Below are 27,660 nucleotides of genomic sequence, written 5' to 3'. Positions count from 1 at the left end.
TGATGGCAGAATAAATTAGGATCTAGTAAATAAGGTGTTTTGCAGTATTTAAAAAGAATCAATTAGATTTGAATGTTTTCACCTGGAAAGGGGTCTATACACTATGCAATTAATGAGTTGCTCAGCTTTATGCACATATACACACACACACACACGTGTGTGTTATTTACATGTACACATGTATCTATAGACATGTATAATATATATTGATAGATATGTAAATTCCGAACTGCCCTCTTGATGTTCCACTTATCTGTCAGACTTCACCCTTACTGGACTATTGACCCTGAGACAAAGGAATTCCAAAAAGCTGACAAGCCGCCCCAAGGAGGGGCTCTGGACACACCAGGACTTTTGATTCAACACCCACATGCTCGAAGCCCCCCAAGCAGGAGCATTCCGGACATACCAGGACTTTTGCCTCAGTATCCCCTCAGGTTCTCCCAAACACTATATAACTCGCCCCTAGTCTGTAACCAGCGCTATTCTCCCCGGAAGAAGTGCCCAGCAGGGTTCCTTTCTTCCTTTCAATAAAGCCTGTTACTCTGGTCTTTCGGACTCCCATGGATTCCTACATATATGTAATATATAATATGTATAAGTATGATTATAAGATATATTCCAACGTATAAAAAATAGAAAAAGAAAAGTTAGTAAAGCATTGGTTCTGTATGGTTATATATGCTGTTGTGAGATGGGACAGCACCAGCATTTTCATCCTAGGGCACCAGAGGAGAAGAGAGAGGGCAAGGGATTGAACACCTCTCTGAAATAATGACGATGGAAAACTTTCCTAACCTGGCAAAGGAATCAACATAAAAGCCCAGAAAGCACAGAGAGTCCCAAACAGAATAAATCGAAACAGGTCCACACCAAGACACATAATTAAAATGCCAAATATTAAAGGCAAAGAGAATCTTAAAAGCAGCAAGAGACAAACAGTTATCTACAAGGCAGCTCCATAGACTGTCAGGTGATTTCTCAACAGAAATTTTGCAGGCCAGAAGGGATTGGCACGAAATCCACAATATTCAAAGTGCTAAAAGCAAGGGCATACAACCAAAATTATTCTACTAGCAAAACTATCATTTAGAACTGAAGGACAGATAATGAGTTTCCCAGACAAGATAAAACTTAAGAAGTTTATCTCTACCAAACCAGTATTACAAGAAATGTTAAAGGGACTTCTTTAAGAAGATGAAGAAAAAAAGATAAAAAATATGAATAATAAAATGGGAATAACTACATATCTATCCACAATTACTTTAAATGCAAAAGATTAAATATCAGTCAGAAGACATATGGTGGTGCCCTGACTGGATAGCTCAGTTGGTTAGAGCAGGGGTCTTCAACCTGTTTATACCTACCGCCCACCTTTGTATCTCTGTTAGTAGTAAAATTTTCTAATCGCCCATTGGTTCCACAGTAATGGTGATTTATAAAGTAACTTTACTTTATAAAATTTATAAAGCAGAGCTACAGCAAGTTAAAGCATATAATAATAATTACTTACCAAGTACTTTATGTCGGATTTTCACAAAGTTTGGCAGAATAAATCTTTATAGTTTAATCTATCTTTTTATTTATACTTTGGTTGCTCTGCTACCGCCCACCATGAAAGCTGGAACGCCCACTAGTGGGCGGTAGGGACCAGGTTGACTACCACTAGATTAGAGGATCGACCCAAAGAGCAGAGGTTGCCAGTTTGATTGATGTTCCTATCTCTCTCTCTTTCCTTTCCTCTCTCACAAAACTCAAGAAATAAAAATTTTCAAGAAGACATATGATGGCTGAATGGATAACAGAACAAGACCCTTACATATGCTGCTTACAAGAGACTGACTTTGTATTGAAAGACACAGAGATCGAAAGTAAAAGGGTAGAAAAAAATATTTCATGGAAATGGAAACAAACAAAAAAGCAGGGGTAATAATACTTATACCAGACAAAATAGACTTTAAAATAAATCCTTATTTTTTATTTTTATTTTTTCATAATTTTTTCTTCCTTTATTCTATTAATGTGGTGATTTTTATATGTTGAACTATTCTTACATCCCAGGGGTAAATCCCACTTGGACATAGTGTATAATTTTTTTAGTATGTTATTGAATTTTGTTTGGTAGTGTTTTGTTGAGTACTCTTGCACTTATACTCATGAAAGATATTGGCCCTTAGTTTTATTTTCTTCCAATGTGTTTGTCTGGCTTTAGTATAAAGGTATAAGGGTAAGAATGAGTTTAAAAAAAATGTTCTTGTCAAATGTTTTGGAAGAGTTTGATAAGAATTTGTGACAATTCATTTTTAAAATATGGTAGAATTCACCAGTAAAGTCATCTGACCCTAGGCTAGTCTCATTTTTTAAAATTCTATTTTCTTTTTCCTGCTATGATTGGATGTTTTCTGTTACCTTACCTTCCAAATCACTGATCTGATTCTCTGCTTCATCCAACCTACTGTTTATTCCTTCTAGTGTATTTGTCATTTCACATATCGTATTCTTCACTTCTGACTGGTGCTTTTTTATAGTTTCTTTATCTTTTTTTATGATTGCTATCTTTTTGTTGAAATTCTAAGTTCCTTAAGCATCCTTATTACTGTTTATATTTAAACTTTATATCTGGTAAAGTTTCTTGCCTCCATTTTATTTAGCTATTTTTCTAAAGATTTCTCTTGTTCTTTTATTTGAAACATGTTTCTTTGTCCCTGCATTTTTGTTGCTTCGTTTTGTTTGTTTGTATGTATTAAGTAGATCTGCTAGGACTTCCAGTCTTGGTAGGGAGGTCTTATGTAGTAGCTGTCTTGTGGGACCCATTGATGCAGCCTTCTTGATCACCTGAGCTGTGTGCTGCAGGAATGTCCCTTGTTGAGTTATGTGTACCCTCTTGTTGTAACTGAGGCTTGATTTCTATTGGTCTTTTTGTGCATGTGGTCAATCCACTGGCTGGATAACCGTGAGGATTAACCTGTACCTCAGTGTACAAACTACTGTGCAGGAACTAATCTAATGAAGCAGAATTCACCTCAGCAGAGCCTGGTGCCTCCTGAGATCTCCCTTTGGGTGTGCTGCTTGTGAAGTTAATTGGATCTTGTTATGATGCTGTCTGAAGCTGACCAATGAGTGTGTTGGTTCTGGGGCCTCTTGGGAGGGACTCTGTTGTAGACCAATGTCAGATGATGCCTGTGACTTGCCTTGAGGAAACTGTTTGGAGCTACAAGCTATTTACAATTGTGGTTGCCTCTCCTGGGACTGGATATGTGCAGGAAGGACCAAGCTTCTACCAGCACTGGACCCATGGATTGATCTGCAGAAGTCCCAAGGCATCCCGAGATCTGCCATTGCCTGCCTTCATTGTTAGGCTGTCTGTTAGGTTCAGTCACTGAAAGAACCACTGGTGGTATGCATGTTGCATGAGGTAGGTTCTCAGTGAGTCACCAGGTAGGAGTGAGCAGTGCTCACCAGATTGATACAGGTTCGCACTCAGAGCCAGTGCTGGGTCTGAGGCCCTTCAGCAAATGTCTCAGTGTATACCATGTCTAGCTGCCACCGGCTGGGTGCTTGCACACTTTTGTGTTGGGCTGGGATCTTCAGGGTGAGGCCAGTAGAGTTTATCAGGCCCCAAAAGATCAAGATTTGGTCATGTGAAGGGAGCGCTCTGCACTGCTTGGGAGTATAAGGGGAAAAATGGCCTTTGTCCTATAGCAACAAAACTTAGTCTATCCAAGGTTCTTCCCAGAGCCTGATCTGAACAGGGTCGGGCTGCTGGGAATAGGGAGGATGGAGCTAATGGATCTCTTACGAGAGGAAGGTGCCAGTTAGGCTTGGAGGATGGTGGAAAGAATGGCCCTCATCTCAGAGCCACACAATTCAGAATTTGGTAAGGCAGGGCTAGTAGGAGTTGGGAGGGTAGGGCTGCAGGGAGAGTGCGTTTATTGGATTTCCTGTGATGGGGAGTCATCAGTCAGGTTCATGGGGAAACTATGGAAATAGCCTCTACCCCAAAGCCACACAACTCAGTCACTGACAGCCCCTGAGTCTGCCCATACAGGTACACCCTGGCTCAGGCAGCTGGTTCTTTAACAGTGCACAGGCTACATAAGGCGGGGCCATTGCTTCTCCCCAGGCTGATGCATACAGAGGGGAATGCTCCATCCAAGAAAGATGGCGTCCTCAGTGTGGGAGAGTGACTCCGCACAGGTATCCTGGCAGCTGTCTTTTCAGCTCTCTCCCCAGAGCCACAAACCCCAGTCTCTCCTCACGTGACTCTAGTCTGCACTGCCCTCCCTTTGCCAGAGCCCAAGGTGGGTGGCTGAAAATGAGATTTTCTATATCAACTCTTTAAGAGGGCACTTGTGTTTCTAGCTGACTCCTGTCTCTCTCTGGCAAACAGAATCTCCTCTGATTTTTCACAGCCACATGTTATGTGGGCACCTACCTCCTCCCAGCTTTGGGCTCTGGGATGGAATGCCCAATTTGGGGTTGAGACCCCATGTTTCTCTGAGGGGAACCTTTGCGGCTGAAATGTCCCTCTGAAATCTCAGCTGCGACCTTTGGGGGCAGAGCTAGCCCTTTTTGTGTCTCTGCCCTTTTTACTTGTCTCAGTGTGGCATCTTCTATAAATCCTTGCTTATAATACTTCTTTTCAGCTAGTCTTCAGTTGGTTCTTCAGGCTAACTGCTCTATATTTTATTTGTAATTCCAGTTTGGTCCTGGGAAAAGCTGAGGGTAACATCCACCTATTTTACCACCATCTTAGATCTCTGGCCCTTGGGTCCTTCCTTGCAGCTATATTACTCCAATCTCTGCCTCTGCTATCACATGGGAGTTTTCCCTGTGTGTCTGTTTCTGTTTCCAAATTTTCTTCTCTTTAGAGAAACATTAGTCATTTTGTATTAAGGCCCCACCCTACCCCACTATGACAGGGGTCAGGAAACTTTTTGGCTGAGAGAGCCATGAACGCCACATATTTTAAAATGTAATTCCATGAGAGCCATACACGACCCGTGTACGTTACTCATTATCCAATAAAAATTTGGTGCTGTCCCAGAGGACAGCTGTGATTGGCTCCAGCAACCTGCAACCATGAACATGAGTGGTAGGAAATGGATTGTAATACATGAGAATGTTTTATATTTTTAATGTTATTTTTTATTATTATTAAAGATTTGTCTGTGAGCCAGAAGCAGCCATCAAAAGAGCCACATCTGGCTCGCGAGCCATAGGTTCCTGACCCCTGCACTATGACCTCAATTAACCTATCACATCTGCAACAACCTTATTTAGTAAGAAGGTCATATTCTGAGATATTGGGGAGTAGGACTTCAATACATTCTTTTGGTGGGCAAATTCAGACTTAAAAAAAGCATTAACCATAAAGTAAAGAATCAGTATATTTTATCATATTAAATGAAAGTAAGCAATTTCTTCTGTAAGATGTCAGATAAAAGAGATTAGAAGTTTTTTTCTCTACTTTTAGTAATGCTGGTACTATAAACAAATGTAAGTGTAAGATAAACAAAAATGACACACTTTAACATGGAGTTATTTTTATTAAAAAAGTAATAATTTTACATATTTTTAAAATTCAGTACAAAAATACAGAGTAAAAATTAGTTCACTTTTAGATTCTTAAGTTATTTTTGTCATGATTTTGGAAAATAAAAGTAACTGGTATTCTTCTGGGAGAGGTAAATTATACAACCTCAGTCTATTATATACTAGATACTGACATTTGGCAGTGGATGAAAGGGGGTCGATCTTATTTATTATTTTAGATTTTATTTATTCATTTTTAAGGAAGGGAGAGAGAGAAAGAGAGAGAAAAGAGAGGATGGAGCAAGAAGTATCAACTTCCATATATGTGCCTTGACCAGGCAAGCCCAGAGTTTTGAACTGGTGACCTCAGCATTCCGGGTCAACACTTTATCCACTGCGCCACCACAGGCCAGGCAGGGGTGGGTCTTTTATTTGGCTTTTTTCTGCTGATTTAACTTTGTCGTTTATACCTTCCCATTTCTCCTCCACACATGAAACCATTTTTTCCTTATTTCTGATTAGTTGATTACTCATTATAGAGACCTTTATCAAAAACATCTTCAGCCCTGGCCAATGGTGCAATGGAGAGAGTGCATCCTGGAGCACCAACATTGCTGGCTCAATCCTGGGGTAACCAGCTTGACTGCAGAGTCTTGATCTCAAGAGCGCAGCTCAACCTGGAGGGCACTGGCTTACTCCTGAGGTCATTGGCTCGAGCCCTGGTCTGAGTTTGACCCCAAGGGTGCTTACTTGATCCTGAGAGTGCTGGTTTGAGCCCTGGCCAGGCATATATGAGAAGCAATCAATAGGTGCACAGCTAAGTGGAATAATGAGTTGATGCTTTTCTTTCTCTCCCTTCATCTTTCTCTTTCTCTCAAAAAAACCCCAAAAAACCAAAACAACAAAAAAAAAGAACAACAACCTTCAGTGCTTTTGGCCAGCTTGACTTTTGGTAGCACAAGCCATTCATGGAACATAACTTTAATTTTTTTTTTAACAATTTGGAATGGAATTTTCTTATTCCTACCAAATCCAGGTGTATGAAATAACTCCTGAACAATCCTATGCAATGCAAACTCCCTTTGCACTTTGCATATGTTGACAAAGGATTACCTCCTAAGATCATGATCTTTTAGGGTGCCCCTTTCTCTTCCAGTTTTGCAAATGTCCCTTATTACAACCTGGAAGCTATCAATATGATATACTACTTAAGAGCATTACTCTTTCTTACTTTCTTTTTCTCTTTTGTTTTAAAAAGGGAATACTTTTTTCAAACCCATCAGAGAAATAAACAAGTTGGCTCTGTAACAAAGCATTGTGTTGTAAAGCGTAGGCCAGTTACTGTATATGAGAGTAGACACTGCTATATACAAATTAACTAATTAGATCACAACTTAAAATTTTTTTTCTTTTTTCTTTTTAATTGAGAGGAGGGGAGATAAAGAGATGACAGATTCCCACATGCACCCTGACCGGGATCCACTGGTCAACCCCTTCTTGAGTCGATGCTCAAGTCAACCAAGCTATTCTCAGTGCCTGGGGCCAAAGCTCAAACTAACTGAGCCACTGGCTGAGAGAGGGGAAGACAGAGAGAACGGGGAGAGGGAGGGGAAGAGAAGCAGATGGTTGTTTCTCATGTATGCCCTGACTGGGGATCAAATCTGGGTTGTCCACACACCAGGCTGATGCTCTATCCATTGAACCAACTGACTAGGGCCAACTTTTCAAAAATTTTAAAACAATGTTTAAAACAGAATAATACACACCAACCTCTTCACTCTTCTTCTCAAGAGCAGCCAGGTCCTCATGGCCTCAGAAAACCTTCCTTCTTCCATGCCCTCACCCAAATAGTAGTGGACAAAGACATGCTTAGCATATCAGGTCAAACTTGTAGTCCAGGCGAGCCCAGGCCTCAGCAATATCTGTGGTGTTGCTCAGCATGCACACAGCTCTCTGTACTTGGCCAGGTCTCCACCAGGGACCACAGTGGGAGACTGGTAATTAATGCCAACTTTGAAACCAGTGGGGCACCAGTCCACAAACTAGATGGTACACTTGGTCTTGATGGTAGCAATGACAACATAGCCATCTTTGGGAACCACATCCCCATGGTACAACAGGCAGCAAGCCATGTATTTACCAAGGTGAGAGTCACATTTCCCTATATGGCTGGCTGGCTCAAAGCATGCATTAATGATCCTTCTATTACAATCTATCTCATGTATTACAATCCATTCATTTCCTAGGATCAGTGAAAGCTGATCGTGGTTGGCTTTCTCAGCAGAGATGACAGGAACATAGGTGGCCAGAGGGAAGTGAATATAAGGATAGGACATCAGGTTGGGCTGGAATTTGTTCAGGTCAACATTCAGGCTCCATCAAATCTGAGGGAAGCAGTGATAAAGGACACAATCTGACCTAAAACCTATTCAGGTTAGTATGGGTTGGGTGCTCAATCTTGAGGTTTTTATGCCAGATGTCACAGATGGCCTCATTGTCAACCATAAAGGCATAATCAGAGTGCTCCAGGGTGGTGTGGTGGTTAGGATGGAACTGTAGGGGTCAACTGTAGCTGTGAAAACATGGGGAGCTGGAAAAATGGAGAACTCCAGCTTAGGCTTTTTGCCATTATTGACAGAGAGATGTTCCATCAGCAGGGAGGTGAACCCGGAACCAATTCACCTGCAAAAGTTGTGGGAAACCAAGAAGCCCTGAAGACGAGTGCACTGGTGTGTCAGTTCCAAATTCAGTCCAAGACAAGGTTGATGACCTCTTTTCTAATGGTGTAGGGCCATGGGCATAGTTATTTATTTATTTTTGTGTGTGTGACAGAGACAGAAAGAGACAGAGGGACAGATGGGGACCGACAGACAAGAAGGGAGAGAGATGAGAAGCATCAATTCTTTGTTACGGGCACCTTAGTTGTTCATTGATTGCTTTCTCATACGTGCCTTGACTGGGGGAGGGGGCTATAGCAGATAGAGTGACCCCTTGCTCAAGCCAGTGACCTTGGGCTCAAGCTGGTGAGCCTTGCTCCAACCAGATGAGCCTGCGCTCAAGCTGGCGACCTCGGAGTTTCGAACCTGGGTCCTCTGCGTCCCGGTCTGATGCCCTGTCCACTGCGCCATCACCTGGTCAGGCAGGCATAGTTATCGACAATATCTTTCTTGCCTATGATGAGCTGATCACGTTGGCAGAGCTGGTGGCAGGAGTCCTTGTGAACTTCATCAATGACTGTGGGTTTCAGGTTCACAAACACTGACCTGGGCACATGTTCACCAGCGTCTCTCACTGAAGAAGGTGTTGAAGGAGTCCTCTCTCCCATTCCCCATGATATTGTCACTTGGCATCTGCTCATCAGGCTAGATGCCATGTTTCAGGCAGTAGAACTCCCAATAGGCATTACTAGTCTGGACCCCAGCCCGGCCAGCATGGAAGGAGATGCGCTCATGCATGGTTGCCGCTTTGCACCTGCCGCCGGGCAGCAGATGGTGGAGAGGGAGAGGAGAGGTCGCTGCTTTTCAGAGTAGGACTCTTAGGTGATAGATATAAGAGAACCTATGATCATTACTCTTTGTTCTGGAATCTTCTGAAGAGTAGATGATAAAGTCAGAAGATGTTAATTACTACACATGTGTTTTGAAAACTGAGAACCTAGATTTCTGTTGATGAACTGATAGCAGATAGAACACCAAAAATCTTTTTGCAATTTCTTTCTTTTTCTTCTAATCCACTGGTCACTTTCAGAGAGGTTTAAAAAGCATTTGTTGCAGTTTTCACTGCATGTGTCCTGCTCAGGCTGCCTTACTTTGTCAGATATGGTGGAATATTTTCATAAGATATCATTCTGAAGTGAAAAGGCACTTTGATAGCAGTGGTTTTTCTTTTCTTTTTTCTTTTTTTGGCCTTTGCAGATCATCTAGCTAATTAAAAAGGCCCCAAAATAACTGGCTTCTTGGTCCATGTCAAGCAATTTCTCATTAGTTACAGATACAAAAATTCTGTCATCTTCTTTAAGCTCAAATATTCCACCTTGATAGATGGAATAGAGTCCATATTCTGAATCTTTAGACCAACAACTATTCCTAGCACTTTTCATCAGCAGTATGGGGTCAGGATAGAGTGTTGTTTTGTAAATATATTGAACCATTTGTTTGTTTTTCTTCCTGTTCTCTACCGTTGAAATGTTATCATCTTCCTGAAACCGAAAGTACGTTTGGGAATAGATATAGTAAAACCCAGTCTTTTGGATAATTAGCTCTCCAGACCTCAGGTGCAAATTATTCAAGAATGAATGTCCTTTTCTTGATGACTCCCAGGAGGTTATTTTATGGCCCAAAACCTTTTCATTCTTGGAGCCTGGATGAAGGTTAGAGAGAAAGAAATTTTAACAAAAGGGAGTTTGCAGCAAAGCAAGGTGCTTCGGATAGCTGTGGCTAACCCATTTTTGTTTGGTATTGCAAAGGATCTCTATCAAATATAAAACTTCTTGCTCTTCTGATCTTACAAGGATTTTAAATCCCAGTCATATAGAAATCAGAAGGCTTCTGTATTATTTGACCTGTTAGGAATACCTATCTGCCACTCATGCCACATCTGCCACATGTCTGAGTAGTAGTGCAGGGGATGGTTCACTCAGATGGCAAACTTGATTCCTTTGCAGAACTTCTGTCTTGAACTCCTGCCTAACTTTCTGTGCTGGTGCGCTCCACTGAACAGCGCATAAGGAGACCAAAAGGAGCACGGCTACTCCCTTATGCCTAGAGTTCAGCACAACTGCTGTTCCCTCGGATCGCATGGGTCCCTCCTTGTTCTTTCTCAGCAGCCAAGGACAGCATCTAAGTGCAGGGCATCTCCAGTCCACGATAAGAGAGAGCACAGTGGCAAAGAGATCCTGCATTGAAAGATCTTTAAATCTTTGGATCTTTACGCCCTAGAGACTGAATGAAAAAGGGCCATACAAAATATGATATTCCTTTAAATGTTGGGCTCATCTCCATGATGAAAACAATTTTAGTTTTCTAAGAGTTTATAATAACTCTCATAGTTGTTGATGAGTAGTAAATAGTAAATATCACAATAATGATCTCACTCACAAGAAAAACATGTTAATCATCAATAAAATACAAGTTCAGGAATATCAGTAAAGCACCTGCCTAGAAAAAAAAAAACCAAAAAACCCCAAAAAAAACAAACCTGCCCAGCACCTCAATAACCTTTTCATCCATTAACTGATGCATGAAATACCTTTAACTTGGGACAAAAATTTCACAAAAATAGAAGTGACTACTTACCACACACCAGGTATTTTGCATGTGTTAATTCTTACTTATGAGTTAACAATTATCTTTATTTTGTATAAAGATTATCTCTGCCTTGTATAAGAAACTGTAGCTTGATTTGGTTAACTAACTTGCTCAAAACATATGTGTAGGTCTGGAGGAGTTGGGATTCCAATGAAAGTGTTAAGACTCATGTACTTAACTACAACACTCTATGGACAGCTGCTCTACTGCTAAAATTAGGGTTAACATATTTGGTTAAACTATATGAAACTGACATTACTGTAAGTAAAAGATAGTCAAATATTGGTAACTTCTTATGGGTTACCCTAATATAAATGTCACAAGGAGTGCTTAGCGAATCATGGTGAAAGTAAATGACTGATTTAGAACTTAAAAGGGGAGGAAGATTTGATAAAAAAGTGAGAAAGAAAAATTATTTTAAAGATGAAAAAAAATAAAAATAGGGGCATGGGAAACTCAAAGACAAGTTTCTCCCACTTAATAATTTCCCTGAGGTCAGTTATGCCAGGGCAGTATCTGAGCTATTTGCCTTGTGATCTTGCTGCTGAAAAGAGTAGGTCTGAGACCTGCTTACTGGTGAGCATTTTGTAGATAGCTACATATAACAACAGTCAGATACCAATTAAAATAATGATTATTGGAAACAAATTCTTCCATTGTCTTCTTTCAAACCATATATAATTATACTTTCTGTTTCTCTTACTTGGAACCAGGAATGTATGTCTTCTTGGACTGGTCCCTGTTATGTGAGCTGCTACTCTCTGATGTCCTTTTTCTCTTATTAGTGGAGGACTGTCCTGTTGCTTTTCTAAAAGAGAAATGACAAAGAATTATCAGCACTTGTCCAACTACCTCTCAATACATTGCTATTCACAGCTGTGTCAGTCAGAAACTGTGAGCACACTGGGCTTCCAAAATGGATTACTGTACATGGGTTTTTATAAAAAACAGCTTACATTTTAGCATGGTGATCAACCTGCTTTGATTTATGTATAATTGAAATAGTTTGGGTGGTAAAAATAAACAATAACTTGGGTTATAATTTATCAGTATCTCAGAAGTAATTACGGTAAATATAACAAAGGTAAGATTATGGCCCTTTTCCAAAAATACCCAAACAAGAAAACAAACACACAAAAAGCTGTGGACTTGCAATAATCTTGCTGAGTCATTTAAAGTGCACAATAACCAGATATTGGCAAATTTCCATTTTGAGTTATATATAGAAACAGAATGATACCAATTTCATAAACTCTATTTTTTCCTCTTTGCTAGCCACTAATGATCCTAAAGGAGTAGTAGTGATAATAATTGTCCAAAGATACTACAAGCTGGTATCCAACAGTTGCTCCCTCTGCCTCCCAAAAGGAACACCTATTGAAATACTGATCACAATAATCAGTACGATTATATAAATCACTGGTTCACTGGATTATAACAAACAAATAACTTACTGACTGACCACTATTAAGGTTACTTTGGAATAACCTTAAAAAATACAGCTTCAACAAACTACTCTTTTAAAAAATCAGTTCAAACTTCCCAAGTGTGCATACATTGGTTTTTAGATAAATTATATTCTTTCATCAAGCAGATACTGCCCAGGACAAGGCACTGCACTCTGCCTACAGGGGCAGCAAACACTAACCACTGATTAATTAGGTCTACTCAAGGGACTTGAACAGTCTTTCTGAGGCGATATAAATTGGAAAATAAGATTTTACCTATTAGGAATAGAAAGAGAAGGGAAAGATTCCTATTCATGGCAACGCTGAGGTCTGGGGAAGGTTTGAACCAAGGTTCTTTCACTCATTAACTCCAACAAACCAAAGTGCCCATCACTTCTATGACAGGCACTCTTCCAGAAGCAAGAGGAAAGAATTATAAACAAACAAGTACAAGACATATTATCTGAACAGGATGAGGATGGGCTGGCTTGGGACCCGCCAGGATGGAAGAGGCCAAAAGCAGGATGCACAAAGCATTCCTAAGACACAGGAGAGAGAGGAGCTCAGGTTCAGGTTTGAATAATGAGCTAAAGCACAGAGGATTTGAATGCTAGGCTTAGAGATTTGGATTTTATTGAGTATGAAAAAACTCTGAAAGATTTTGGTCAGGGAAGCGAAGAGATATGTTTTGTGCTTTAGGCTAATTTATCTCTCAGAGTAAAGTTTGATAGATAGAAGGTAAGAGGCTGGAGACTTGCAAGTTACCAAACTATTACACTAGCACTAAGAACAGTAGCTTTAATCTAAGATAGCAGTAAGGGAACTGAGTGGAGGTGATAAAATTCCATAGGGGAAAAATGAATGAGAAATGAGAAATGAGAATCTCTCTTACTTTTTTTAATATTTAAAACATTTTTATTGATTGATTTTAGAGAGGGAGAAGAAGAGACACAGAGAGATAAATTTGTTGTTCTACTTATTCATGCATTCACTGGTTGATTCTTGTATGTGTTTCGACCTGGGATAGAACCCACAACTCTGAAGTATGAGGATGATGCTCTAACCAACTGAGCTACACAGCCAAGGTTCATTTCTTCTAATTTTGTATGAATTGTTACTTATTCAGGATGGGTGGACATTTATATGGTACCGAAGACCAAGCATGGCATGGGGACACATAGTCAATTACATCTTATTTTCAAGATGCTCAACTCTCAAGGCTGATGTGTCCCTTTACTTATAACTTTCCTTGTTAAATAATTCATAATGCCTTGCTTGCCCTTAGACTTTAACACTTTGTTTTTAAGTATTCAATAACAAAATCCAGTCATAAATATCTTGCATTGGAAGGCATTGTAAGGATATGGGAAAGCCAAGATTTGAAAGTAAATTCTATAGATAGGAAATTTCTGATGTCTATTGGAGACACCTCCCAGAAAAGAAAGTTGTGAATATGTATATTTGGCTGTCATGGCTACAGCTTGGTATACTGAGAACTACATGATTTCTACACCTTATTGGAATGAATAAAAAAAGAATATTTTTCTTCCAACACTGGAAATAGTACATACATCTATTGTAGACTATGGGTCTGGTGTGCATCATCAGAAGAGATGAAGTGTCCAACACTCTCACTTCCACTTTTGCCTTCAAGGAAATGACCAGATGCTTGGACCCTGGGACAAGGTCTTGTCCTTTCTGTCAGGTTGGCGCGCCCAAGACCGTAAGTCTCCAGTATATGTACTCAGGCCTGTACAGCCATTGGTGTGTGCCAAATGCAAAATAGTAGTAAATTTAACTCAGTAATTTTATTTATGTATTTATTCAATCAAAAAACATGTATGAAGAACTTTCTATGTAGAGAGAGATGGTGTGAGCACAACATTGAAAATGCACTAACTGCCAACAAATTGTGCTCTTTAAATGGTTAATTGCATGTTATGTAAATTTCATCTCAGTTAAAATACAGGCACACGGTCACGCACACTGCAAGTGGGGCAGGTAAGAGTGGGGGATCTACTAGGTTTGAGGCATAGGGTTAAGTGCTAGGAATAGACAGGTGGGAGGAACACAGTTTTCTGTCTTTGTGGGTCTCTAATCAGTGAGAAATCAGACAACACACAGATAAAAATATATACAAATGACAGGAAATGAACAAGCTATGATAGAAATAGCAGGATGTAGGGGACTTACTTAGAGAGGTGGCCAGGGAGGGTCTGACAATTAGCTGATGAGAGTGGAAGATAAGAAGGGGCCAGTTATGTGAAAAGCCAGAGATGAAAGAAGCCAGATCGAGGGCCAAAGAAGCCCACCTGGACAGCATGGAAAGGGGTGAGGCTCAAGAGCAGGCTGCTGATCATGAGCAGGAAGGTGGCTGTGGCATGGGGACCACAGGATAGAAAGTGTTGTGGAGGGTAGCGGATTGTGGGCAAAGGGGTGAGGGAGCAAGGGGCTTCCGCGTAAAGAAAGGCATGGAGCCTGGCGGTGGACAGAAGCAGAGAAGATGGGTATAATTTTAGAGCTTTTATTTATCTTACTTTCAGCCATGTTCTAGAAAGGATTTAGATGGCTTATTTAAAACACATTAGAAGATAGAAAATAAATAATTGAAATTGAGGTGAAAGGAAAAGGCACGTCGGAAAAATAAGATTCAGCTGAAAAGTTCTAGCCATAGTGCACCACAGATTGGATTCTGAGCTTTCTGGCTACCGACTCAGAAAGGGAAATAGAATCAGGTAGCTTGAAACACGAAGCAGCGGGTTGGTGTGTGAGGCGTGCGGATGGGAGCAGACAGAGGGTGGAGAGTCATCCATTCTCCGGGAAGTTGATAGTGCAAGTTAAAATAGCAACAATAAAAACATACTACCTGGAACTGTAGAAATGGTTTCCTCATAGGTTCTCAAATTTATCTGCAAATAGTATTGAATAAAGCTTGTTAATTTCCCTAAAAATTTAGAGCTGACTATTGAATGTCTATGGCTTTCTTTGCTGATGTCTAACAGGAAAGTTCTACATAAGATATCAGTCTAGGAAACTTGAAGTTGTGCAAGTATGGAATTGTGTGGGGTCTAAAGTGGCAGGTGGTGTCAATACTGACGTGGCCAGCTCTAAGGGGTTACACAGAATGGCCCCCTGGGGAAGTTCTGTTTCTAGAAAATGTCTTTCAAAGTCCGCACCTGGAGCAACAAACGAGGAAGGAGCTGTCTGCCAGGTTAGGTCAGCGTAGTGTTCCCCAGAGCTGCTGCTGGCTGCGGCAACCCCGTCACTCTCTCTGTGTGGGCGCGTGTGTGTGTGTGTGTGTGTGTGTGTGTGAACGCGTGTGTGTAAGTGCTCTGTGTAATAGAGTCCAGGGGCATGACATTACTGGACAGACCCAATAAGACACACTTCCTCACTCTCGATGCCCACAGACATACATAGCTCATCAAGGTGTGACCTGGCCACACAATGTCATCCTCTCATTTCTGAGAATGTGGCTGATGCATTCTTCACATAAAACTTATTTTACCAAATGCTGATATCCTTACTAAAAATCTAGTATCACCCTCTTTGTACTAACCAGTGGAAAAACCAGCAAGAAAGAGTAAAAACCGAGCTTTTCTATTAACTAAGCAGACTGGGCCCTGACTCATCCACAGTTTCTAAATTCCCCTTGATTCCATCCTGTTACCCAGGAGTTTGCTCATCACTGCTGTTCTTTTCCAACAGTGTTGTTAATTTTGCAACTACTTGCAAGTTTCCTCCACTGTAATTCCCCCCTAAACCAGAAGCTTTCTGTCCCCCCCTCTGCCTCAAGCCCCGACTCCAGATAATAGGGTGACATCCTGTGGTCCAGTGGGCACTGGGGGGTCTGAGAAGGGAAAGCAAGAGGTGGCCTCAGCATTCTGTCTCTCTTATTCTGGGACAGAAAAGGAAGAGGACGAGGAGTAACAGGGAGGAGAGAAGGGTGATTCCTGCAGTGTGGGAGGCAGAATGCAAGAATAGTTACAGTATGGTCAGATGGCCTGTAGGCTTATCTGTCCATTATAAGCTCTGGGAAACTTTCCTCAGGTCACTGAATAGATATAAACTTTAACTCCTCCATCTATTCAAAAAAGAAGAAGAAGACAATGATTTCTTCCTCACAGAGCTGTTGTGAGAATTAAAGGAGATAATATATGTAATGGGTGTAGGATGTTTACTGGAAATAGTCTGCTTAATTAATAGCACCTGGAAAAATGGAATTTTTTCCTATATTGTCACTACCCCCTGTGTGCTCTCCCAGATTCTCTCTGTTCTAGTTAGTGGCAGGATGTGAGAGCGGGAGGGAGCGGGAGAATAACAGGAAGAGATATGTAAATCCATCCCCACTCCTTCTCTTATCCCCCACTCCCAGCCCCACCATCCAGCCTCCTGCTTCCGGCCCAAACCTGTGCTTGCCACCCGGTAACTCCTGGCTCTATGGAGTCCCTTTCCTGGGTTCCGCAGGGCCCTTCCGCAGCCCTGGGCCTTCCCTGGCCCTTGTACTTGGGGTGAGGTAGTAACAGCTGCCTGCCTGCAGGGTAGCCACACAGCATAGGTGTTTCCCAGAGTCCCAGCTGTAAGTCTAGTTTCATTTCTCATAGAAACAGCATTGTGGGTGATGTCTGGACTCCACAGGATGTTTATAAATCGAATCCCTCGCCATCAACAGAATACTGTTCCCATGAAAAGCCAGCCCGAGCACCAAACAGTGAACTCGCAATCATGTCATGAAGACACATCCTCCCCCTAAGCTGGGAATGTCCCCAGTATTTCTTTAAATAATCATGGTGCTTCCTGCTTTACAGAGAATTTTCATATCTGTGTTCTCAACTGACTTTTCTGAGCATGCAGAGAAAAGAAGGAAGAGCCTGGGAGAAGAAACTTAACTTGACATGTCACATTGCTGAAAGTAAAGTTACATAATCACGTTTAGTGAAATGAACTGTTAGCTATAGCTAATATAATGTTTCTGCTAGAGCTTCTGTTTGAACAACTCCCATAAACAGTTAACACTGTAATTTGTCATTTACTAACTATAAATTTAGATGTCATCACCTTCAATTCCTCAAAATATCTTTTTCTTCCCTCTTCCTTTCTTCTTCATCTCTATATGCAGAAAAATAAATATATTTTCAGAGATCAACATGTGGAAAGAATATAACACCATTACTTGGCCTCTTTTATCAACAATAAGGGACCACACGTCCCTTATTGTTGTGTAACCTTGAACATATGACTCTGTGCCTCAGTTTCCACAATGTAAGACAAAACGCTGGAATAGATGGGAAGGCTGTCTAAAGTAGAGGCATGGACTTTAGACCAGGAGTCAATTAGGACCCGCTGTTTGATGCTGTTCCACCTTTTTCTAGTTCTATGAATTTAGGGATATCACTTAAACACTCCAAGCCTCAATTTCTCCTGTTGCAAAATAAGGAGTTTAGATATGATGATCTTGAATATTCCTTCTCTTCCCACCTTCTAAGTGGGCTGGTGAAGTCACCTGATAGTCCGCCTACCTTTCTAATATACTGACGTAGTTGCCACTTTATATGCCAGCAGGGGTCATTCATGCTCTCATCATCATTGCGGTCCCAAGAGCTGTCATCTTCCTTTAAGAAGCAAGCAATGCCACTTTTGGAGTACTTGTCCTGCATCTAGGATGAGATGGAATATAACACAACATTAATCAAAGTACTTTTTATATTTGTTTATTTAGAAGTTAAAACTACAGAAACTGATGACAGATTCAGAGCAGTCTTGGCACCTTTGATAAACTCATGGCTTAAAATTAAAGTAAGCATGCTTGACCAGGAGGTGGTGCAGTGGATAGAGCGTCGCACTGGGACTTAGAGGACCCAGGTTCAAAACCCGGAGGTTGCCGGCTTCAGCACAGGCTCACCAGCTTCATTGTGGGATCATAGACATGACCCCATGGTCTCTGGCTTGAGCCCAAAGGTCAATGGCTTGAAGCCCAAGGTTGCTGGTTTGAGCAAGGGAACACTCGGTCTGCAGTAGCGCCCCCCCCCCCAGCCAAGGCACATATGAGAAATCAATGAACAACTGAGGTTGTTCAACAAAGAATTAATGCTTCTCATTTTGCTTCCTACCTGTCTGTCTGTCCCTATCTGTCCCCCTCCCTCTTTGTCCCTGTCACACACACACACACACACACACACACAAAAAAAAAAAAATTAAAATAACATGCTGTCCTTTGTCTTTTGAGAAAAAGTAAGCAGTTGCATATGGTGGAAAGGTTACAGGTGTGGGCTGGGCGTCTGACTTACAATGCCCTTGATTGTTCCTGCCATTAATCAGCTGTGTGTTTCTTGACTGTTTCTCCTCTGTGTCTGTTCTTCATTTGAGTTTTACCTGGTTCATTGTGGTGATCTTTGAGGTCCCTTCCAACCTGACATACTGTGGATCCCTTTCTAAAGCTGGAAACCCACCCAGATACAAATTAACAGTAGAGTCTTTTTAAATTTAAGAATTCTGTTGGTCAAATAAGTTTGTAAATATGGTATATATGTTTGCTCACTTATAGTTTGCATTGGATGTTGGGGGACAGGCTGTAAGCAGGCAGGATTCTTATAGCCTAAGGCTTAGTTTTAAGACTAAGCCTTTCCCACCCTTTTTGATGTGGAGTGGTACACTCTCATGAGGAATTCCATTATGCCTCAGATTAGTGACTTTGTATCAGAGACTTCCTTGTTTGTATATTAGATTAAAAGTTTTGATTTCTATACTATAAAGTGAGGCAGACAGGGAGCTTGCTCTCTCTCAGTTCCTGAGATTACCATTAGAAAATAAAAAGAAATTAGCATTAGTGAGGAGAGCAGAGAAGGCCACATGAAGCAGCCAAGATGGTGGAGTGCTGAAGGAGAAGCCAGTTTGTACAGAGTTTGTGCAGAGAGAAGGAGATGGGGAACTGTGAAGCCAGTATCCACGGCCACCATCACAGCCGCCTGGCCCATGTAGGTTCGCATTGGATTCGGACAGTTGGTAAAGAAACAACAGAGCCAAAAAATGATGGGCCATTGTCTTTAATCCTAGCTTGCATCTGGCGGGCAAGTAAAAACACACACTGGGCTCCAAAACCCACTCATTCAGTGCTCACAAAGCTACTGACTTATCTGAGTTTCCTAGAATCAAAGGTTTCTAGCTCACCAGACTTATTCACCTCTGTTCCCCATCTCCTTCCTTCTCCCTGCACAAACTCTGCACAAACTGGCTTCTCACTCAACACTCCGCCATCTTGGCTACTTCTCCTGACCTCCACCACATGGCCTTTCTCTGCTCTCTGCTCTCTAATGCTAATCTCAGGAACCGAGAGAACAAGCTCCCATTCTGCCCCCATTTTATAGTGCAGAAATCAAAACCTTTAATCCAATATACAAAATAGGGAAGTCTCTAATACAAAGTCACTTCTCTGGGGCATGAGGGTATTGCACCACCCCACATCAAAACAGGGTGGGAAAGGCTTAGTCCTAAAACCAAGCCCCAGGCTCCAAGGATCCTGCCTGCCCACAGCCTGCCCCCAACACACATTAATATCACCTGAGCGACGGGCTTCCATGTGGGCAGCGCCATCTTTAACAAAGTGAGCATAATATATTTTATCTGCCCAACAGGAACATAGGTGAATAAGGCTGGTGAGCTAGAAACCTTTGATTCTAGGAAACTCAGATAAGTCAGTAGCTTTGTGAGCACTGAATGAATGAGTTTTGGAGCCCAGTGTGTTCTTACTTGCCCGCTGGGTGCAAGTTAGGATTAAAGCTAATGGCCCACCAGTTCTTGGCTCTGTTGTTTTATTACTGTCTATCCGAATCAAATGCAAACCTGCATGGGCCAGGCAGCTGTGATGGTGGCCATGGCTACTGGCTTTACAGATTCTAAATAAAAAGTTAGCTAAACTGTTTGAGGTTCTGGTAATCAGAGGCAGATTTAACAGTGGGACACTGGGCATGTGTCCTGGACCCTGACTTCTGAAGGGTCCTGCAAAACCCCAACTTTACACTTTTTTCTAATGACACTAAATTTGATTTCATTTGTACAATTTTAACATTAATAGTACATAATATTTTTTATTTATTTAAAACTGTGGTTAACATGTATTTTTATTTTCCTTGTCTTTCTCTTTCTTTAAAGGGGCCCAATATTTTCTTCTGCGCCTGGGGTCTCAACCGACCTTAATCCGCCTCTGCTGGTAATGTTCTGGTACTTGATCTGAGCTTTATCTGTCTGAGTAGACTAGTTGTCATGATTTCTGATTCTTTTTTTTTTTTTTTTTTGTATTTTTCTGAAGCTGGAAACGGGGAGAGACAGTCAGACAGACTCCCGCATGCGCCCGACCGGGATCCACCCGGCACGCCCACCAGGGGCGATGCTCTGCCCACCAGGGGGCGATGCTCTGCCCCTCCGGTGGGTTGCTCTGCCGCGACCAGAGCCACTCTAGCGCCTGGGGCAGAGGCCAAGGAGCCATCCCCAGTGCCCGGGCCATCTTTGCTCCAATGGAGCCTTGGCTGTGGGAGGGGAAGAGAGAGACAGAGAGGAAGGAGGGGGGGGTGGAGAAGCAAATGGGCGCTTCTCCTATGTGCCCTGGCTGGGAATTGAACCCGGGTCCCCCACACGCCAGGCCGACGCTCTACCGCTGAGCCAACCGGCCAGGGCCGATTTCTGCTTCTTTTGAATGTTGAGTCTGGACCACACCGCCACTGAAAATCTGAATGCTGCCTCACTAAATATCCACACTAGCTAAGGACTTATCTGCAGAGATTTGAAACACCATCTGAAGGTTTGCTACCTCCTCCTGCTTGAGAATAAACATTTATAATGGCCAGATTGTTGTTGTCAACGAAATCCTTGCTTGGGGTTAAACACACACGCCCTCCCCACACCTCAAATGCATGCACGCCAGCATGTGCACACAGGCACGCACATAAAACATCCTAACCATGAAGAGCGCTTCAGGCCGATAACTGGTTAATCTTACAAAGAAAAACAGGAAGTCCAAGCAAGGTCAGAAGCTTTTATTTTATTGTTTTTCCTGATTTCCTTTTTAACAATTGAGATTAAGGAGATGTTATTTCCTTGTACAAATTTACTTCACTATGTTTCTTTGGAGAAATAAAAGTGGAAAAGTGGCTATTTTTTTCTGCTGTTTGAAGTTTTGAGACTCCAAAGCCTGAAGGAAGGATCAAACTTAAGGATAACTTGCTCATTCCTATAGAAAGACGTTCTCATTCCAAATCAAAGTAACTTAACTGCTTATGAGAGGCCCCAGCCAGAGTCATGCGGTTCCATCCTCAGCGATGTACACTGTGGACATTTAATCAAGGTCCTTCAAGTGCAAAAGTAATTAATTCCTTCCACGTACCCTGGCACAGACCAAGCATTTACTTTTAAATGTTTATTTTCCTTCATTTAATTACAAAAGTAAAATATTTTCCTGGCCGAGGAAATGAAGGTGACAACTGGGGCCGCCTGAATTGAGACAGGACTGGCAGTGGAGTTCGACAGCATTTCTTTGCCCCGGCCCACCTTCTATTGTACTCATCTGCTAGCATCTGCTGTTTATGCTGCAGCTGGACAGCCTTTTCTGAGGAAAGTCAAATGCCGATGGCTTAGAAATACAAAACTTGTCTAGCAAACCATGGGGGAGGAGCAGAGAGGAAGATCTGGCTTTAAACACAAGGCCTGGGGGTGGTTCCAGGAAAAACAATTTTATCTGGCATTTCCCAACCCAGACAATATGGGTGTGCCTTGGCCAGGCCCTAGTCTAATGAAACTAAAACAACGCGGGCTCACAAACTTCAGAAAACCATTAAAACAGAAAGATACGTGACACAGAAAGGAGAGGGCAGTGGACCTGACTTCCCAGCGCTGAGAGCTGAGAGCAGGAGAGGCGTGGTCACGCAGGAAGAAGCTGAGTCGAGAGCGGCTTGGGCTCAGGAAATACTGTTAGCTGGGGAAGGAAGTGGAGGGGTTTTCCGGGGGTGGGAGCAGGGACCAGAAGCAGGAGCCCACTGTTGGTTAGTGCCTCTGGCTAGCTTCTGTTTCAGAGGGAAACCGTAAAACCTGAGCACTTAGGTTTACATGGAGGGAAACCTTAAAACCTGAGCACTTAGGTTTACATAGAGGGAAACCGTAAAACCTGAGCACTTAGGTTTACATGGAGGAAAGTTGACACGCTGATGTGACGCTATTGTTACCTCAAATTCAATGAAGCCTAGAAACATTGAGGACACACAGGTAACCTAGAAAGTATAGAAAAGTAAAGAACACTTTTTCTAAAAGCAAAACAAACAAACAAAACTATTAAAATCATTTAATCCCACCTCCTACTAACTTCTGGATGATCTCTCTTGTTTATAGGATTGATCAGACTCTGCGGGCAGTTTTGGGAAGGCTGTTTTCTCTAATGACTGCAGTATATAAAAGTGTCATGTTCTTTAAATCCATATAAAACTCATGTATAGATAGCATAAATACTTTTAGGACATTTGCTGTATAACATTTATAAAGGTAGAAGAATCAAAAGGAAAAGGAAGTACTTGCTATAATCCTAGCAGCTAGAGATCACCAACATCTTGGTGTTTCTCTTTTTAGATATTTTTATGCATAAATGCTGATTTTTGAATAATAGAAACCCGGAAAGAGAGCCCCAGCCACCTTCCCCACCCCCACTTGTTTCTCGCATTATCCTATATGGTGGTCTCTTCTGCAGATCTTGTCCAATGCTGGTAACTGGGCACACGGGGAAGGAGGAGGCTGTGGTTATTTCAAAAGTGACTAACCACTAAGAATATGATGTGTCTCTCTCTCACTTCCTTTCCACTTTAAAGTTTGAGTTTTATCTGTCTATCTTAGCCTGGGGCTTTTCTCTAGCTAAACACATTTGTGTGTTGGGGGCAGGATACATGTCTATTGTTCTTTGTGGGCCTCTGCAAGAAGACTGCGGCTCCAGCTGCCCCTGGTTCTGTGAACGGGACTTCCGTGACTGCTGCTGGTGCCAGTGTCTAGGCCAGGACCGCCCAGTCCTTGACAGGGCTTGAGGTCAGCTGGGAGGACTTCTTTGCTGGTTGGCTCAGAGACTTCAAGGTAGCAGTACTGACCCTCTCTGCTGCCCAGGCATTAGTCTCTGACAATCATTTTCTGTAAACCACAAACAAGCATCAAGGATCATTTATGCAGATTGGTGAAGAAAGGTCCTTTTCTCTTTTTTCTCTCCCCATCCATGAGGCCGCAGTGATAGGCTGTCCCCTGTCAGAAAAGTTTCTCAGAAAGACAGGAACTTCAGAGGCTGAGTTTTCTATGAAATACTTTCTCCCTCTTCCACCAAATCAACTTCCTGGTTCTTATCCATAGTTCTCCTAGGGTTAAACTCACCGAACCTAACAGTGTTCTGGACTAAGGGTCAAATGGCGAAGGTTTGTGCTTGCTGGTCTACAGTAGGCTGTGTGTGAAGGTCTAGCCCAGTGTTACTCAGGCCTCCCTGACCTTCACTCTCATCCTTGCCCACTGTATCTTCTTCAAATTTCCCTTATCCAAAGCAGAGACTGTCAACTAACACATGTTGTCTGTGCCTTTTCAAACTCTACACAGATACCCAAAGAGATTCAGATTCCTTTTCCTCCGCAAAAATTCCTCATGAAGAGAATGACAGCTTCAAGAGACTATTCAATACTAATTATAATGCTTACAGTTTATTGAACACTGGTGTAAAAGCCTGGGTTCAAAATTGAGCTTTAATTTTTCTAGCTCACTTTATAGTTTTGGACAAATCACTTAAATTCCCTGAGCCTCAGTTTGTTTATCTATAAAATGAGTGATTATATTTACTTTACATGGCTATTACGAGAATAAAACAAGGTAGTACTCTGCAAAGCACCTGGAATGTAATACACTGCTCACAAAAATTAGGGGATCAGGGAACATGCAGATACTCCAGTGCTTTCAGCCTTCTTTCTGTACAGCGCATTTTCACCATGAAATAAAATTGGTTTTACATCTCATTTGCATAATTGAACAACTTTCTTTGTCTTATCATTTGCTTTTCTGATGTTCTTTTTTAATTAAAAAGAATCAAATCCTTTTATTCTTTTATCATTTCACATTCATTTTGAAATATCCCCTAATTTTTGTGAGTAGTATATTTGCTCAATATCAGTTAATTCTCTTCCCTTTCTGGCACTCTCAGTAAATTTTTCTACATGTCTATGCATGTATGTATACGTATGTACTATACAATCAAAAGAAATGTACAAGCCCTGGCTGCTAGCTCAATGGATAGATTGTCAACCCAGAGTATGGATGTCCTGGGTTTGATTCCTGGGCAGAGCACACATGAGAAGTGACCATCTGCTTCTCTCTCCCTCCCTCTCACCCTTCTCTCCCTCTTCCCCTCCTGCAGCCTGTGGCTTGATTGGTTCCAGCTTTGGCCCAGGGTGCTGAGGATAGCTCGGTTGGTTCGAATGTGTCACCCTTAGGTGCTAAAAATAGCTCTGTTGATTGGAGCATTGGCCCTAGATGAGGTTGTCAGGTAGATCCTGATTGGGGAGCACTATCTCCCCTTCTCTCACTTAAAAAGAAAGAAAGAAAGAAAGAAAGAGAAAAAGAAAAAAGAGAAAGAAAGAGAAAGAAAGAAAGAAAGGAAGAAAAATGTACAAGTAGGGAGATGTTAAGCTTTATTTGAAATTTTCATTTTTATAGTAGAATTCAAAAAACTTGATCATATATAGACAATTGCATGAGTCAGCTCAGTAAAGAACCAGATAACTTGTAATGTGAGCAAATAGAAAGACAGGCTTACCCTGTTTATGCTGCAGAGGTAACAGAGATTAGACAGCCAGCTCCCACTGGTAAACACAGCAGTACATCAGCCTCTTACCCAGACTTAGAACTAAAGGCATGATTATAGTTACATTGATTTTTTTTCTTACAAATATAAAGGTTCTTCTAAATGTGTCTTCCAATAAAACTGACTTTACTGATCATCTAATGTTGGCATCATTTTCATAAGTACATAGAAATCAAATAAGAGTCTCCTCATTTCCAATCAATTGAAATAACTAAATTTATATTCCACAGGGTATAAAAACTGCACTTCCTTAATAGATAACCCCACGATGGCTTTTGTACAATTTATATGTTTCTGAGAACTATAACCTTGCATGCACTTTCCCGCTAGCTGGTAGGCTTTATGTTGCCTTCTCATCATTTAGCAGAGTGCAGTATGCATCAGAGGGGGCAAATATGGTAACCCTCCAAACACCTCACTCTGCAGGGACGAGCGTAGCTTACATGCCTCAAGACTTGGGACCAGTTCTGTTTCCAAAGCCCTGTCTGAGCTTCAATATGTCATTTCTTTGGACGTCTCTAGTCTCCTTATATACAAAATAGGGAGTATTCAAATTTCCTTGCAGCTCACAGTTCTCAACAATACACAATTGGTGAAAATATATATAAGAAGCCAAAAGACTGAGTTGGTTGACTTTCATCAATTTTGCATTCATAGTTCCAAAAGTTTTATATAATTTTGAAATACACAAATTAAAATGGCACCCCTCCCATCAGGTGTACCTGTATTTGTACCTGCACCATGCGCAGACATAGAATGGTAGTTTTATTTTTAATTTTTTAATGATGAACAGTAAAATGTGAGTTCCCCTGATAACCACTGTATTACAGACTTTTCCCATTACATGCCTGTGGCCAAGGAATAGACAGAATGCTAGTCCTTTATATTCTCACTATTGTTAGCACACGAATGCCACAGACCTAAAGGCAAAACATAATTCATAGATCTGCTCTGTTTCCAACCCCTGTCTGGAGGAAAAAAGAGGAGCCTGACAATGTTCCAAGGCTCAGGTGTATCATTCTATCTGCTAACTTTTGAAAGTCTGACTTGTCTAGGCAAAATTTTTCCACCTAATAATTTAAGAGCTTTAAAAGAAAGTTGGTAGGAAGAGTCTGGCATTGGTTAACAGCCCGGAAGCCAAAGGATTAGCAAACAGTATGTACGAGAGCATGTCTATCTGTGGAGAGCCCATCTGGTGTCCTGTAAATATCTGTCTGAAACACCTGGAACATAAAACAATAGCCTTGTTGTTCGTGTTTTAGAGCCTGGCTTTGAGCTAAGCTCTGACTCTACCTTGCTCACTGTATATGATCACAATTTTTAAGGTTGGTTATTTATTCAACGAGCCTTTAGTGAACACCACAGGGAGCCATGTGGCAGTCTTGTACTGGTGAGCAAAAGCAGACACAGTCCTGTCCTGATGCAGCCTCTCCGACCCCCAGGAAGTAGAGTCAAGACCTAGAAAGCAGTTAGCAGACAGCTTTCAATGAATGGTAGCAACTGTTAATATAAAATACATGCAGTTGGAGACAAAAAACTACCTCAGGAGTTTTGCTGCCTGCATCTACTAGTGACTGGTGGGACCGGTTCTGCAGCTGCACTTTGTTTACAGCTTTGCAAAGTTCTCAGAAACTATGCGCATTAGTTTGGGTCCATGGGCAGAGAAAAGGCACATTTTTCCACTGCAAAGTTTTCAAAGAGGAGCAAAGAGAGAGGCAAAGGAGTGGCAGTTAACCCAAGGGTGCTGACAGCTGCTGTCCGCCCCGTGTGCATTGTACCGACCTGCTTCAGCTCACTGGTGAAGTACATGTAAATCACAGCCATACAGAAGAACTGCAGGAGCACTGTGAAGATCAGGATCAGCACACTGGTCAGCCTGGAACTGGGGCTCCCGGGGGCCTGCATCTCAGCGCAGCCACAGCAGCAGCTGGTCTGTCAGGATCAGACTGCTGCAGGCTCAGCCATGCAGCCTTTATAGTCAGGAGGCCAACGGTCAGGGGGTGGAGCTCTTTCTCAGTTTCATTTACTTACCAAACACACACACACACACACACACACACACACACACACACACACTGAACTGGAAACTGAAACAATCCTTGTCTCTCTAGTATAACATTCTATTTTTTCTTATCTTTTTTTCTTGTGGGAGAGTCAGAGAGAGTCAGAGAAAGGGACAGATAAGGACAGACAGACAGGAAGGGAGAGAGATGAGAAGCATCAATTCTTCGCTGCAGTTTCTTAGCTGTTCATTGATTGCTTTCTCATATGTGCCTTGACCGCGGGCCTTCAGCAGACCGAGTAACCCCTTGCTCGAGCCAGCAACCTTGGGTCCAAGCTGGTGAGCTTTGCTCAAACCAGATGAGCTCGCGCTCAAGCTGGCGACCTCGAAGTCTCGAACCTGGGTCCTCCACATTCCAGTCTGACGCTCTATTCACTGCGCCACCACTTGGTCAGACTAGTATAACATTCTTAAACAAAAAACAACACACACACACACACACACACACAC

General features: G+C 41.9%; 1 protein-coding gene and 1 pseudogene across 1 annotated transcript; both read right to left on the bottom strand.

Annotated features, from left to right (window-relative positions):
- Window positions 1–5,830: 5,830 nt before the first annotated feature.
- LOC136311751 (tubulin alpha-1A chain-like) lies at window positions 5,831–8,990 on the bottom strand (annotated as a pseudogene).
- Window positions 8,670–27,105, bottom strand: TNFSF10 (TNF superfamily member 10). The gene is made up of 5 exons (XM_066240877.1): window positions 26,931–27,105; window positions 17,809–17,946; window positions 15,156–15,198; window positions 11,545–11,649; window positions 8,670–9,894 (listed from the first exon to the last, which is right to left on the bottom strand). The coding sequence occupies exons 1-5, from the start codon at window positions 27,051–27,053 to the stop codon at window positions 9,455–9,457; spliced, it is 849 nt and encodes a 282-aa protein (XP_066096974.1). The 5' UTR covers window positions 27,054–27,105; the 3' UTR covers window positions 8,670–9,454.
- Between the last annotated feature and the right edge of the window lie 555 nt (window positions 27,106–27,660).

The sequence above is a fragment of the Saccopteryx bilineata genome, chromosome 8 (assembly GCF_036850765.1).
Source record: "Saccopteryx bilineata isolate mSacBil1 chromosome 8, mSacBil1_pri_phased_curated, whole genome shotgun sequence".
NCBI classification, from domain to species: domain Eukaryota; kingdom Metazoa; phylum Chordata; class Mammalia; order Chiroptera; family Emballonuridae; genus Saccopteryx; species Saccopteryx bilineata.
Note: the sequence above shows the minus strand (reverse complement) of the source record. Positions and strands in the feature narration are given on the sequence as shown.

Excerpts from the sequence above, each read along its gene's own strand:
- TNFSF10 (XM_066240877.1), bottom strand. The coding sequence starts at position 27,053 with ATGCAGGCCCCCGGGAGCCCCAGTTCCAGGCTGACCAGTGTGCTGATC. Across the intron at positions 15,199-17,808 it reads TACGTCAGTATATTAGAAAG|ATAAATTTGAGAACCTATGA; the intron begins GTAGGCGGACTA and ends TACTATTTGCAG. Across the intron at positions 11,650-15,155 it reads AACCATTTCTACAGTTCCAG|AAAAGCAACAGGACAGTCCT; the intron begins GTAGTATGTTTT and ends TTTCTCTTTTAG.